This window comes from Leptidea sinapis, chromosome 15 (assembly GCF_905404315.1).
Source record: "Leptidea sinapis chromosome 15, ilLepSina1.1, whole genome shotgun sequence".
NCBI lineage: Eukaryota > Metazoa > Arthropoda > Insecta > Lepidoptera > Pieridae > Leptidea > Leptidea sinapis.
The window spans coordinates 10,144,498-10,160,217 of NC_066279.1; the positions used below are offsets into that span (position 1 = coordinate 10,144,498).

At 33.5% G+C, this 15,720-nt stretch overlaps 1 protein-coding gene across 1 annotated transcript; it reads left to right on the forward strand.

Moving 5' to 3' along the window:
- Window positions 1-9,322: 9,322 nt before the first annotated feature.
- Window positions 9,323-14,932, forward strand: LOC126968506 (larval cuticle protein LCP-14-like). The gene is made up of 4 exons (XM_050813585.1): window positions 9,323-9,479; window positions 13,771-13,956; window positions 14,189-14,293; window positions 14,508-14,932. Exons 1-4 carry the CDS (start codon window positions 9,477-9,479, stop codon window positions 14,628-14,630), a joined length of 417 nt encoding a protein of 138 aa, XP_050669542.1. The 5' UTR covers window positions 9,323-9,476; the 3' UTR covers window positions 14,631-14,932.
- The last annotated feature ends 788 nt before the right edge of the window (window positions 14,933-15,720 follow it).

Here is a 15,720-nt window from a genome sequence, read left to right on the forward strand (position 1 = left end):
AGAGTATCATGTGTGAAGTAGGCGCCCCTCCCCATACGGTGATACAATAAGATAATACAGATTGACCGATTGCAAAATAAATGGTTTTTAGCAGATTTAAAGATGCCGAAGCGCGTAAGTTCTTAAAAATATAGATCAGCTTGCGGACTCTTTTCGCTGTTGTATTAAGATGTTGCTTAAAGTTTAAGTTTTCGTCCATGACGACTCCTAAGTATTTTATATGAGTAGTTCTACTTATACTATTGCAAGAGCAAGGGCCAGATAGAGCAACAGGACATGAGTGGACTTTAATATCAAAAATGTGGGAAGGGGATGAAGTTTTCGTTTTATGGAAACAGATGTACTGTGTTTTAGTGAGATTTAAAGTGAGAAGATTATTTTGTAGCCAAGTTGCAATATTCCTCATTCCTTGTTCCGCTGTGTGTAGTGCAGTATCCCAGTTTTTCCCGTAAAATAAAAGAGCTGTATCATCGGCATAACAGATGACGTCAGAGCTGGATACTTTAGTTTTGATGTCATTTATATACAAAAGGAATAACGTGGGGCCTAATATACTTCCTTGGGGGACGCCAAAATCTATTGTACTTGGATTGCTTTTCTTATGATCCACTATAACACACTGAGTTCGGCACATTAAATAGCTTTTGAACCAGTTCAGGCAATTACCTCGAATACCTAGGAGCTCAAGTTTTCGTAAAAGTATAGGAATACAGACTGTATCAAAAGCCTTCGCGAGGTCTAAAAATACACCGATACATGCTTGCTGCTTATCTAGTTTGGAAGAAATAATTTTTGTTACTAAGTCTACAGCGTTTTCCGTTGATTTTTTAGTGCGAAACCAAAATTGTCTGTCAGATATTATTTTATGTGCGTCAAGAAAACTTGTCAATCGGTTGTGTACTAGTTTTTCCAAAATTTTTGAGAATGATCCTAATAAAGAAATCGGTCTATAGTTCGTAGGATTCAATTTGTTACCCGACTTATGAATAGGAACAATTGCAGCCATTTTCCAGGCAGTAGGAAAAATGCCTTGAGATAAACTTAGATTACACATGCTTGTCAGGGGGGGAGTAATATATTTTTTGCTAATATTCAAAAGGCGGTTTGATATTCCATCCAGTCCAGGAGCACTGTCAAGATTAGAGTTAGTTATCAAGGATTCAATTTCTCGTTCATCAGTGGGTCCTAAGAAAAATGATTGCGTTGGAGTATTTTCGAGTATTATCTTACTAGCGAGTGAAACTTCTGTTTCATTGCATGCTGTGAGTATCTTGTTTGCAAGAGTTTTACCTATGCCTGCAAAATATTCATTGGAATAATCCAGAGATTCCGTTACAGTATCTTTAATATTGGTGAGTTCTAGTGGTACTTGATTTATTTTCTTGGTGTGGGAAATTGTTCTTACACTCTTCCAGAGCTTTTTAGGGTCGTGTTTGTTTTTTTCCAATTCAAATGACTCATGTTTGTGTTTTAGTTTTCGCAAAAGATCATAGTAATTTCGGTAACGTGTGTAAATGAGTTTGACCGTGTTATTGTTGGGATTCTTACGTAAGTGTAAATGTAAGCGATCTTTGTGCCTAGCACACCTAATTAGACCAGGCGTCATCCAAGGCTTGAAGGTAATTCTGGATCGACTTATTCGTTTCTCTTCTAAATGTTTGCTTATAATGTTTGTTAGAATAGTATCAAAAACAGATACTGCTTTGTTTATATCAATGCTATTATAGACTTCTGTCCAGTCAGCCTGTCTTAATTCTTCTACAATGCGCTCTAGATTATAATTCTTTGTGAGTCTGCAAGTTCTATGTTGTTTGGTATCTTTAGTTACTATTCCGGCAATAACAAAATCATGATCTGTAATATCTGATTTGTAAATAACTGACTCCGAGTGGTACTTAGAAGTTACGTGAATGTGATCTAGGCACGAATTAATTCGTGTAGGTTTATTTACGATAGGCTCAAGGATATTGTTTCTGTTGTTTAATCAATTTTAATAATCATTATCATGAGTTATGTAATTTGAAACAAAATTGTAAGTAGAGGCATTTAGTAAGTATTGCATAATATATAGATGAACTTGAATTGTTTTGTTATTCGGTAGATTTCTCGTGGCAGGTATCGTCATGCTCGCTTAAATGCCTCTGCTTGTGGTGGCGACGTGGGGCGGGTCGTTCCCTTCCCTAAAATATGGTCGAGGGAGGCGATGGCTGGTCCATGCGTCATGCTCGTGAACGGGTGCTACTCGTGGGGGCTGGATGATCTTGTTACCGGGAGGTCTGCTTGATGTGTTTTTTTATTATTATTATTTCCTTTAAAGTTAAAGTTATTATATATTTTATTTTATGAAATGCTCACATAATGCCTCTATTTATTCACGGTATGTGTGGATTGATGCATCTACTATACTCAATAACTCTTGTGTTTATAAGTATTAATTTTCTTTTTTTTTCTTTTTTTGACTTACTCATGTAAGCCTTTCAGTTTTTGACTTTTGAGTATTTTTGTTGCGTCACTTTGCATATATTGTAATTGAAATGATTTGTAAAACAACTAAAATGTAAATCTTGACTTAAAAGAGTGGCAATGAGTTTCTTGCTACTTCTTCTCATTAGCCTAACCCTTTACGAAGTAGCGGTAAATTCAATAAGAAACAATATTTATATATATTTTTTGACATTCATAAGTGTCATTTTTGTGACCTACATGAATAAAGTGTTTTTGAATTTGAATTTGAATTTGAACTCAGTGGGTGTTTCCTTTCGAGAATCGGTCAACTAAGGTAAAGAATGGAAGAAAGTTTTCCTTTCTTTTGGTCGGAAAGGTTATTTCGCGACAGTTGTGTAGAATATGGAAGGACAGTTACTGCAGACTGGTATGTTAATCGCTGTTTGCCTGTTGTCTTGCAAAAAATTCGACAGCAGCGCCCTTGAAGCAGGATCCTCCTTCACAACGACAATGCGCACTCCGCAAAACGGACTGTTGAATATTTGACCATGGCAGGTGTCGAGATAATGAGTCATCCGCCATAGAGTCCTGACCTGGCGCCCTGCGACTATTATCTATTCCCAAGGACTAAAGATAAAATTCGAGGTATTCGCTTTACGAGCTCTGAAGATGCGGTGTAAGCCATAGAAGAGACCTCTAATGAAGAATGAGCCCACTGCTTTTCTCAGTAGTTCCATCGAATGCGACGATGTGTAGAGAGGAACGGAGATTACTTAAAGATAAACAATAAAAGTATTGGCAACTTTCTACATTAAGCCGTTTTTCATTTTCTAAACAATGTAAAAACAGTAACATTTACACGCCTCTTAATCCTTTAAAAGTGTTTTATTTAAATGGTTACAAAACAGAAATACACTTGTGCAAAAAACAAACCATAAATGACATTTCTGCCAAGACCAAGCAAGATAGGAACTAACAAATTATAATCTTTGATTTCTCAACTACTAAAACGTAGCAGTTGAATACAATGGATAATAATGAGACTTTTACAAATATTTCTTAAATCACTCTTGAAATTTAATCATTTAATATAATACCTACTTACAATCTTAGACAGACTAACGTGGCGCATGATAACAGATAGTATGTAAGGCATTACTATGACATGTCTAGTTGTTCACCACTGGGAGGCTCCTTTGCACAGCATGCCGGCTAGATTATGGTTACCACAACAGCGCCTATTTCTGCCGTGAAGCAGTAATGTGTAACCATTATTGTGTCTCGGTCTGAAGGGCACCGTAGCTAGTGAAATTACTGGGCAAATGAGACTTAACATCTTATGGCTCGGAATTATTGGGATTCAAGAATCCTGAGCGGTACAGCAAAAGTCAGGGTGCATCTATCATCAGCTGAACGTCCTGCTCGTCGCGAACATTAGTCATAAAAAAATGTCCTCAATCCGATCTTCTCTACATGCTGGACAGCACCATGAAGATTTATTAACACGAAGTTTCAACTACTTTTTACTAACTAAAACAAATTATAAAAAAGCTTATATTACAACGCGCGACTTAAAGGATATGAAACTTTTTATATCGCAACTCGACGCGACGTACCCGCGAAGTGTTCAATTATGGCCTTGTCGGCCGATCTCAAAAAAATTTTTTTACTACTATATAATGATGTTAAAAAGTTTTGTAGACTTCTATTTTTTTTTACTTAAACTTCAAAAAAAATCCACACAATCATTGATTAATTTACAAATAAAAAAAAGGATTATGGTGCTTATGTAAATTGCTTTTCATCGCTTTCACAAACTTGCTTCCTCGGTTACCTGGGATTGGGTTAAAAGGGTTAGATCACGATTAAACCACGCCCATTTCAATCTGTTTTTTAGGCATCCTCTCAAATGGCAGGCAAATTTTTTAGTTTGATTTTTATAATGTTTCAAGGGAGAAAGACAGTTAGTTCCTTGACAGACAGATGTTTCTTTTTTCTGTACGGAATCCGAAAAAGAGCCTCGAAACCATGATATTTGTATTAATTTTATTATTCGTCTGAAAACCTTCAATTTTTTGTACAGTTCTTAAAATATTACTTTTAAATCTTTAACATTCATCATTAAACTTTGATTCATCTTGCTTATTTTAATCTCAAGGCATTCAGGAAATGTCAATTAATGCATGAGATATTAATAGAATTTAAATATTATTCAAGTTTAACTGTCATCTGTTAAACTACGAGTATACTATCTATAATGTAATGAAAAAAATTAAGATATGTGTTTTATTTTGGTGGATTTAAAACCAATATTTTTATAGTTAAATACAGGTGCGATATTTCTATCGACGAGAAAAGGAGGGGATTTACAATTTGCGTGAATTTTTAAATGTTTGCGACAGTCTTATATTACGTAGGTTACTCAGAAAGTTTTGAGAAACTAAATAATCTTTTCAAAGTACTCTCCACCAGCATCTTTACAAAGTCTCATTCGTCTAAGCCAGTTTTTGAAATACTTTTTCCAGTTAGCCGCAGTAACGTCTTCTTCGGCCTTCTCGAACTTCCGGCGACGAAATCTGGATCCCTCTCAGTTGGTTATTTATTTTAAGGAATTAAAAGAAGTCACATGGTGCTAGCACCCTAGGGTGCTAGGTCAGGACTGTAAGGAGGTTGACCCGTATGTTTGACCGGTGTGGTCTTCAGGAAATCCTTTGTTTAGAGTGCTAGTACGCGGGCGAGTTATCCTGGTGAAGCAATATCCCGCGGAGTTCAGTATTTGGTCGCTATCAAACATGGCAGGGAAAACTTTTGGCAAGCATTTTGTAGATGTAGTGTTTGTAGGAATTCGAAAAAAATGTTTTTCGTATAAAATGTCACATATCCTAATTCAGATCTGATAAAAGGATTTTAAGTAGTTGGAAATCCACTCAAATTTAATACGTATACATAGCTATGCAATCATATCTAATGTATCTCTTTTTAGCTTCAAGAACAAGTCAAACATATACATAAACAACAGAGGGCAAATCTTTGTATCCCCAAAAAACCGATGTCCTCGTAATATGTTTTTATACTTATTTTAAATGATCTAAGTCACCTGCAAAAACAAACACAACACACAAAGCGAACAAATCAATTGCTTAATATAATTAACAAAAAAATTTTAAATCGAATATAATCTGCCATACAAACGTTCTATTTGTCGAAACTACTATTCGGAGCGGAGAAGCGCCGGCAAACAACTTTTTTTTTAATTAACGACCAAAACGTGTTTCATATTTGATGGCAAATGTCAAATAAAGCTGCGTTCACGTTACAGCTCTTTGCGAGATGGCTATTTAATAGCGCACAATTTCTGTATTCTTTGATCCATTTGAATAAAAAAGTTGTATTTCGTTTGCTGTTAAAGCGTGTGATATTTTATTTTATTAAATCTAGAGAACACTTATTGGCTAGGAAATATAATACAAAATATTAGAAAACAGGGGTTTTATATAATTATATGGGCTGAACAAAATTCTTAATTGACTTACTTGATATAAAAACAGGTATTGCAAAGAGAGAAAAAAGTTCGCATTTTATGTTTAATTCTGTGTGTGTAATTTAATTTAAAGTACGAAAATATTATATGATATACCTTCTGTCTTTTACAGTCACTAATGTGAAATATCTAAACGAGTTAAAGTAATCTTAAATTTTAATAATCGAAAATTTTTGATTATTTTATATAATACTAGCTATTGTACGCGACTTATCCGCGTTATATGCATGTGTAGGTACTCGAGATCATTTGTAAATTTCGGTACTAAAACGTTAACCTTGTATATCCTTTTCAGTATTCCTGGTATTGTATGTGCATTTCATGATGATCGGCTAAAGCGTTACACTGTAATAAACAAGTTCACATGGAAAATTATAATCTTATAGCGACTTTGCCAAAAAAAATACAGTAAAAGATACAGAGATACACTTGCATTTTTTATTTGGTTCTTAGCAAGGTCGTTAGTTATTGACAATATGAAAATGACAACAAAAATTTTGGGGATCAAAGAGCAGAGGGGCAGACATTCAAATTTTTTCCTCGAAGTATTGAAGTACCTTCTTTAAAGAGCTTACGAATTTATTAATATTTGTTTCAGTTTCTAAATATTTTCGTAACATATTATAAAAATTCACATTGGGTAAGAAATGTGAATTTAGGTTATTGAAATATTTTTAATGTTTTTTTTATAGCGAGGTATGTTGTGCCGGGGACCTGATAATATTTTTTTAAATTTGGTGGTTTTCTTACTAACTTTAACTCGCTCAATTCATACCAATATGGTACACTTTATATCTGATCTTTCCAGGCATGTGGACCACGGTGCACAAATCGACGGATTTTTCTAACGCTTATATATATATAAAGTGAACCATCAAGTCCTATTAAAAAAACTTGCCAGGTATGGATTACATGGAGCTGTTTTAAATTGGTTTAAATCATATCTCAATCATAGGCCTCAAGTAGTTTCACTAAATGTATATGACTCGGATACTATAATTGCTACGTCTGGCATCCCACAAGGATTTTATTTTCCATCTTGGACCGATTTTATTTACCATATTCATTAATGACATTACCAATCATATCCATAATTGTCATGATTCCGTATTTGCCGAGGATCTAAAAATATATAAAGTAATAAAAATAGAATAAGTAATAATAATGATTGTTATTTAATTCAGGCTGACCTTAACAACATACAGGTATGGTGTTATAATAATAATATGGTCCTAAACACAAAAAAATGTTTTGTGATGAGGGTTACTAAGAAAAACATTCATACTGTATGTAAATATTACCTAAATAACTCTAAGCTCGAGGAGGTGTTTGAAACAAAGGATCTCGGAATTATAGTGGACTCAAAATTAAATTTTAAGGCATACATAGATTCTGTAGTTTCAAAGGATGCACAAATGCTGGCTTTTGTTAAACGCAACACGAAAGACTTCAAACTAATAAATACCAAAATCACCTTATATAATACTCTAGTTAGAAGTATCTTAGAATATGCATGCATAGTCTGGAGCCCAAGCTATAGGATTCATTCACAAATACTGGAAACCATACAAAGGATTTTACTGAATATTTGGCATATACTCCTCAGGGTATATCGCACAGTTCTTACAGAGACAGAAATACATTTTTTTAATTGAACACTCTCTACAATCGACGAAATAATTTAGGTTCAGTTTTCTTGTATAAATTAATAAACGGTATTATTTACTGTCCAAAATTATTAGAAACTGTAAAATTATACATCGCTCATAATATGCCTCGTAATAGTCCGGTCAATTTAGACCAAAAAATGAGAGTGAAGTTACATAAAGTCCCAACAAGCTGAAAATCAGTGAAATTGTTCAAAACATAATTTTAAACAATATTTAAAAGTTCCCCATCATTCCCGTGTATGGAATTTTTTTTATTCAAGGTCACAAAAATGAGTTTTTCGCGATTTTCAGCAAAACGGTATATTTTATCATAAAAGTACCTCATACAAAAATTGTAGATAATACAATTATCTATAAAAAATGTATCAATACTTTTTTTCTTACGAGCCACCGTTTCTGAGATATAACGATTCAAAAAGTTATAAAAACGCACTAAGTACAACTACCTCATAGGTGGCGTGGAAACGTGTTCATATTAATAAATTATGACGATAACAACTTTAATAACTTTTGAATCTTTATATCTCAGAAACGGTGGCTCGTAAGAAAAAGGTATTGTTTTATTTTTTATAGATAATTTTATGATATACAACTTTTGTCTGAGATACTTTCATGATAAAACTTACCGTTTTGCTGAAAATCGTGAAAAACTCATTTTTTTGACCTTTGACCTTAAATTTTTTTTTCCATACATGGGAATGATGGGGAACTTTTAAACATTGTTTATAACAATTTTTTGAACAAATTCACTGATTTCAGCTTGTTGGGACTTTATGTAATTTCGAATGTCGAAATTGACCGGACTATGAAGCTAATGATTCATGTATTTTTCATATACCACGCTATCGAACAAACTTAAGATCGTTTTCACCACTACCACGACTGCTTAGGCAATACAATGAGATGAATAGAAAAATAGAGAACTTAACTATATTTACCAATAGTCCACAGGAATTTAAACTTAACCTACGAAAACATCCCAATTAATAAAAACCAACAGGCATTTATTTTTTTATCTTTTATTCCTTTTTTAATCTTAATAATTGTAGTCTTATACAATCTTAAATTACATAATCAACTTTAAATTGTTATTTTATCTTAGTTTATATTATGTTATTAGTTAAAAGTTAGTAATAATAAGTTTGTAAGTAGTAAGTAGTTAATTGTCACAGCAGCAACTATGAATGTTGTGTACATCTGTTATTGGTACTCACATCAGTAATTTAATTTCTTGTAATTCTATATTATGTAATTGTAATATGTGTGTACTGTTGATGTATCATTAAGAATAAATAAATAAATAAACTTTAATATTTCTAGTATATAATATAATCACATCATATAGTCATAATAATATTACTTGTAAACTTATAACTTGTAAAGAACTTCACAGGGAACAACTACGTTATGACAGCTAGCATTTGTTCATAAAGTTACGAAATAAAAAAAACCCTTTCAAGAAATTCCAACAATAGAAGCCCCTCAAACAAAAGAAACTCGAAAGTTTCGCAATTTATTGAAATGTATTTTGTTAACTGACTTTAATGTGAAACCAGCCTAACGATATTTTAATTATCTACTTTGAGAGACAAAATTGTGAATATTTTTTGCTAATAGTAAAAATAACAGCTGTTTCACGAAATATTGAACAATTTATAAGATAATGTGCACTTTGGGAAAAAAAAATTGAAAAAACAACAAATGGTAAAGTCCGTCTGATACGAGCATAGGTCAGATATGAAATCCCCATCAAAAGTATATAAGTACCAAATTCTGCCGATAATAGTTATCATTCGTTTTGAAGAACTAAGAAAAGCATCATGGTAAGTATAATTATTACTATTTTTAAATTGATTTCCATTCTTAAGATTCAGTTATATTTTAAGCTAGCTGACCCGGCAAACGTCGTTTTGCCATAAGTATAAATTATTTTAAGAGTTAGAGCGTTTCTTGGACATTGCAACACTACTTTATCTTTCTTAAATAAAATATTTTTTCTAAAATAAACGTAGCCTAAGTTACTCCTAATTACATCAGACACCTGCCAAGAAAAGTCCCGTCAAAATCGGTCCAGCCTTTTCAGAGATTAGCCGGAACAAAGAGACAGACAGTAAAAGTTGTAAAAAATGTTAATTTGGTGTGTGTACCTTATATAATATATTCATATACATATAGTAAAAAACGCTTATTTCAATACTACAAACAGACACTCCAATTTTATTTATATTATATATTATTATGTATAGATAGATGTATAGATGAGAGCCGACAGTCATAACAATTACAATTGCATGTCAACATTTGGCAAAACTTTGTATTGATTTGTACTTGTTTGTAATTTCTTGTAATTGACCGAAAATATGCATAAAAAGATTATAAATTAATGCATAAATAAGGTATTTTATATGTCTAGATAGCGCCTCTTGCTGTCAGACAACGCATGACAACAGGTCAAGTTAACTTTAGTGTGCATGCAAGCCACGTCTTACACTAGCTATATGTATATCGTTTTGTGTAAGTGTACGTGCATTGCTTAAAATAGAGGTTAACAGATCGCTGCTATTTTTTTCGACGTATATCTTGACGTTTAAATGATCTAAGCATTATTAAAATTATAAATCCTAATATGTACAATCATTTTCAATTTGTACATACATACATATTTAATCGTACCACGAGGAATTTTTGGGGAACAACAAGCTACTCTGGTCAGCAACAACAAGATTTTACTCGAATCACGTTGCTTTTTGGCATTTATCATTTGACTCGAATCACGTTGCTGTCTGGCATTTATCATTTTACTCGAATCACGTTGCTGTCTGGCATTTATCATTTTACTCGAATCACGTTGCTGTCTGGCATTTATCATTTAACTCGAATCACGTTGCTGTCTGGCATTTATCATTTTACTCGAATCACGTTGCTGTCTGGCATTTATCATTTTACTCGAATCACGTTGCTGTCTGGCATTTATCATTTTACTCGAATCACGTTGCTGTCTGGCATTTATCATTTTACTCGAATCACGTTGCTGTCTGGCATTTATCATTTTACTCGAATCACGTTGCTGTCTGGCATTTATCATTTAACTCGAATCACGTTGCTGTCTGGCATTTATCATTTTACTCGAATCACGTTGCTGTCTGGCATTTATCATTTTACTAGAATCACGTTGCAGTCTGGCATTTATCATTTTTTTTACCTCACACACAAAGTGGCTGTCATTTTCTGTAATAATACCAGCCGTCAGCATGTATTCTCACGAACCGATGCGACTAATAAACCTTCAAGCATAGAGTATACTCCTTCATGCCTTCAAGTATTGTGAATGTCTAAGGGCGGTTACCATCATGTAAGCCACTAGCCAGTTTAGCTAATGTAAAGTAACGCGACGCCTTTATGTAAAGTAACGCCTTTCGGTTTTTTCATAGCAAAGTGTTGCAATCGAACATTAGCTATGATGTTTACATACTTAATATTTAATTATAATCTCTCTACGAGTATATGGCGATATAAATTTTATACGATAAAAGATATTATTCGGTGCTTAAAGTAGTTTTTGAGTAAATTAAAAAGTAACACGTCTTTCTAATTTATAACATAAAAATAGATAGATGACGGATATCAACAAATCTTTATATGTGACAGAATTTATGGACGATACACGACTCGAACCTTCGGAAAAATCGCTCCCTTGAAACAAACAGCTTAGGAAATTTATTGAAGCAGGCGTTACTTTGCGGAAATCCATAATTATCCAAATGATTTGAGTTTTCTTTAGTGTTAATTTCGCCAATATTTGGCACGAGACTGACTCTCGTGCCAGATTTTGGCGAGTCAACATGTCCTGAGGATGCCTCGTGGACAGGCGAAACACCTGTCGAATTGTTTAAAGACAAATATTGGCGGAATTAACACTAAAGAAAAGTCAAATCATTTGGACAAACAGCTTAACCAACCATAATAATTGTATGATTTAAAATTGACTTGAAATTTCCAACACTTTTTGCTCTCTCAACTTGCTTTACTCTTTCAAATCTAAGCATTTTGTTATTTTTTACTTATCTCTTTCAGTTCTGGGATAAAAAATATAATTATTTTAATGTGAAAAATCATATTGCGTAACAAGAAATAAATATATAAGATAATCGACGCTTATGGTCCTTTGTACTCGTATAAATAACACATAAAAATTAAAAAGTTCTCTCAAATCTAATAGAATATTTAATTCAAATAATTTTGCCCGTCTGGTCGAGTTTTTGCTTAATTAAAACATCTCCGAATGTATCCTATGCGAAGAGGATTAACAAGTTTTAAAGTTTTAAGATAATACACATTGAAAAGTATCTCTATCCTGACTTTTTGTCTTTAAATGTGTCGCTTTCGAAATTTGTCACGTCGAAACATGATAATGTAAACACAGACGAGTAAAACAAGAAGGACTCCGTGTCACCTTTCATATCAGTGAGGCACCAAAACAAGCCGGTAAACGTGTAAATACATAGCCCCACGCATACACTAACACTAATACAAGCCGATCGGCCGCCATTATGAGATTCGCCATCGTCTGTGTTAGATCAGATTGTGTCTCAATAAAATATTTTAAAAATGCCGTCGTGAGTTGTGAAAAAGTGTAAAAACAATACTATAAAAGTATTTTTGGATATATGATTATTTAAGGGGAAAAAAATTGTGTGCTTGGTATACCCCGTAACCGCACACACACACTAGCATAAAGGTGCTTCACTTGTATCACGGCGCGGAATCCTTTTTTTACTAGTGCGTGAATGTAAATAGCCAGTTGTCCAATAAATTGATTCCAGCAATTCCATTTTATCACTTGTAAGTCAATTCCGAACAAGATAATAATAATTTAAAATTTAAATCTGTTTTCATTATTGATCAAACATTTCTACTGAATCTTGTTCGAAGCTACGTGTAGGTAATGGGAAACTTTAAAGGTCAAGGTTGCAAAAGTCGCAAAGCTATTTTTTGCCCCCATCGAAGGTAGATCTGGTATAAATTAACATAAGCGATTAGAATAAATACTTTTATTTATTTTATTTATTATTGTCTCAGGCAGATTTGAAAATATAAATGGTCAAATTTATTTTACGATACCTTATCCCATATAAGGTCAACAAAGTGATTTTTTTTCGAATAATTCAGTAATGGTTATTAACATTAGGGCAATGTATATGCTTTTACAACAAGATCCCAGAAAATGTTCAAAACGTAAAAGTATTAAGTTATTCAAAAGAATTGTTAAAAAACGTTTATGTTGGTTACTGTAACATAAATGACTTTCTTAATGATACCACAAATTGGGAATGGAGCGACCGCCCTCAGGCTATTAAATTATAATCTATTAATAAGTTTAACTGTATAATGTTACTTTGTAAACATATTTTTTGATGAAAAAAATGCCCGCTGCGTTTTGGAATGGGTGGTGGTTTTTTTGACTTTCAATAAGTGATGTCACATCCTATTTTGAATAAAAATATTTGAATTTACATTATTAACATCATTATAAGTTAATTTGTAACATAAATACAATAATTAAACAGTAAAATTAAGCTGTTGGTAGCCTACAGATTTTAATTATTTTTTATATTAATATTTATATTATTCTATAAAGGGTCGGTAATGCATTAGGTATAACAGTTAACTTCCACCTCGGTGCCCCCGGATCGGTCCTCACCCGTCACGTACCAAGTGTTTTCGACTTTGAAGTGATAACTTCCTTAGCATCGTTGTGATCTGAAACTAGATGAAGCGAAAAAGCGACAGTAATAGAGACGGATACATAATTTCATAAGATTCGAAAGATACATTTATATACTTTAGTTATATCACCGATATATATTTTAATAAATACACATACAATTTGGTTTCATTATGCAAGTTTAAATAACATTCTTATTGGATGGATTAAAATAAGCGTTATATCGGTCTTAATTTATGTCCAAATTCAGTCATAATTACCCGTCTTAATGTTTTTCAAAGTGATCTAATATATATTTATATAAAACCAATTTGAAAAGCCTTTAATTAATTTGCTCGCAATTATCAACAAAACTCATAAATTAATAAAGTGTCTTCTTTTTATTATAGAAATTCTTCGTAGTCTCATCCGTGGTGGTTGCCTGCGTCTTCGCAGCCAGCGTTCCATCTGACCAAGCGTCATCAATAGTCCGCAGTGACTTCCAGAGTGACCCAGATGGCAACTACCAGTACAGTTATGAAACTGACAATGGAATCTCGTCGAATGCGCAAGGAAAAGTTAAAGTGTATGGAAAGGTAGGAATAATATGTTTCAAATATAATACTGAAAGAGAGAGACTTTCGTGAAATCATAATGTGTGTGTGATGCGACAAATATTCACGCTAGAAATTTTAAGATGATTTCGGAATCTTTTCCCTTATTTATCTTGTTTGTAAAACGTCGTATTTTCTTTGACTTATGTTTGGTTACCTAAAGATTTAAGAGACATATTGTCAAATATCAAATGTATGTTTACTTTGTTTGCAGGATGAAGTAGCTCTTGAGGTGTCAGGGTCAAACAGCTATATTTCACCTGAAGGACAGAAAGTAGAGTTCACATATATTGCCAATGAAAACGGATACCAACCACAGGTAAAAATAATAATCTATTTTACTAATAAAGAGATATTTATTAAGATACATTTGCCAACCACTCGCTAATTCAATCGCCATGTCATCATGATATTTGAAACAACGAGGAAGTCAATTATCTTTGAACCCGCTGTGAGCATTAGCAGTATTAATTAAATGTTCAAAAAGCGTTAATTATTCAGTTTTTTTAATGATTTATTTTTGTTTTTTACAGGGCGCTTTGTTGCCTACTCCACCTCCCCCACAACCCATCCCAGACTATATCGTTCGTGCTCTCGAATACATCAAGGCTCATCCCTACGTCGAAGCCACCGAGAAACCATACAAGAAGCCTTGAATCGACCAAATGACTGAAATATTCATCTAAATACGACCCTGCTTTGTTAAATAACGCTCATACTCAAGTATGGGTCTACAGAATTAACACATGTATTATAAATGTAATAAACCTTTTGGCCCTTTCCACACGCCACGATTAAAATACAATGAAAAATTTCACTGATTAACCATGACTTGTGGAAAATGCGAAGAAAGTACAATACAAAAATGGAAAACGTGTTATTATATTAATTGTATAGAGAGTACATTTTTTATTGTTTAACCTGTTACATTGTATTAATATTAAATATCTTTGTATAATTTGCTATTTTTCTTTTAATACACTAATCCTTATATAATAATAACTGCAGACGTCGGAAGACGTCCACTGCTGGACGAAGGCCTCCCCTACAGATCTCCACGACGATCGGTCCTACGCTGCCCTCATCCAACATATTCCTACGAACTTGACCAGATCGTCGGTTTATCTTGTGGGGGCCCACCAATACTGCGTCTTCCGGTACGAGGTCGCCATTCGAGGACGCTTCTGCCTCACCGATAGATCTGATAGCAGTCCGTCGAACTATGTGCTCTGTCCACTGCCACTTCAGTTTCGCAATGATTTGGGCTATGTCGGTGATCTCCTCATTTCTGATTCGATCTCGCAGGGAAACTCCGAGCATGAGCTTTCTCATCAGGCCCATTGTTAACGACCACGTCTGCGTACCGTAAGTCATCACTGGCAACACACACTGGTTAAAAACCTTCGTCTTCAGAAAACACACAGTATCTATCTTATCTATATAAAAAAAATAAAGGTGTGTCCCCTATATTTCACTTTGCAGCTAAAACAGCACGTCGCAGACGCACATTGTTTGTATGATACAATAGGTACTCCCATCGTGCACTTTGGTGGTTGCAAGTTGATACCTATATGGGCGTAGAAGGTACGGGGGTTAAAACATGTGATTTCTAAAAAGATGTGTGATTATCAATAATTTAGAATGATTTGGATTACTTTAGAAAATTCTGGAATGATCTAGAGGTTTCTAGAATTATTTGGAAGATTTCAAATGTAAGCCTTTATTCTAATCATTTGAAAATGTTTA

Excerpts from the sequence above, each read along its gene's own strand:
- LOC126968506 (XM_050813585.1), top strand. Across the intron at positions 13,957-14,188 it reads AAGTTAAAGTGTATGGAAAG|GATGAAGTAGCTCTTGAGGT; the intron begins GTAGGAATAATA and ends CTTTGTTTGCAG. Across the intron at positions 14,294-14,507 it reads AAAACGGATACCAACCACAG|GGCGCTTTGTTGCCTACTCC; the intron begins GTAAAAATAATA and ends TGTTTTTTACAG.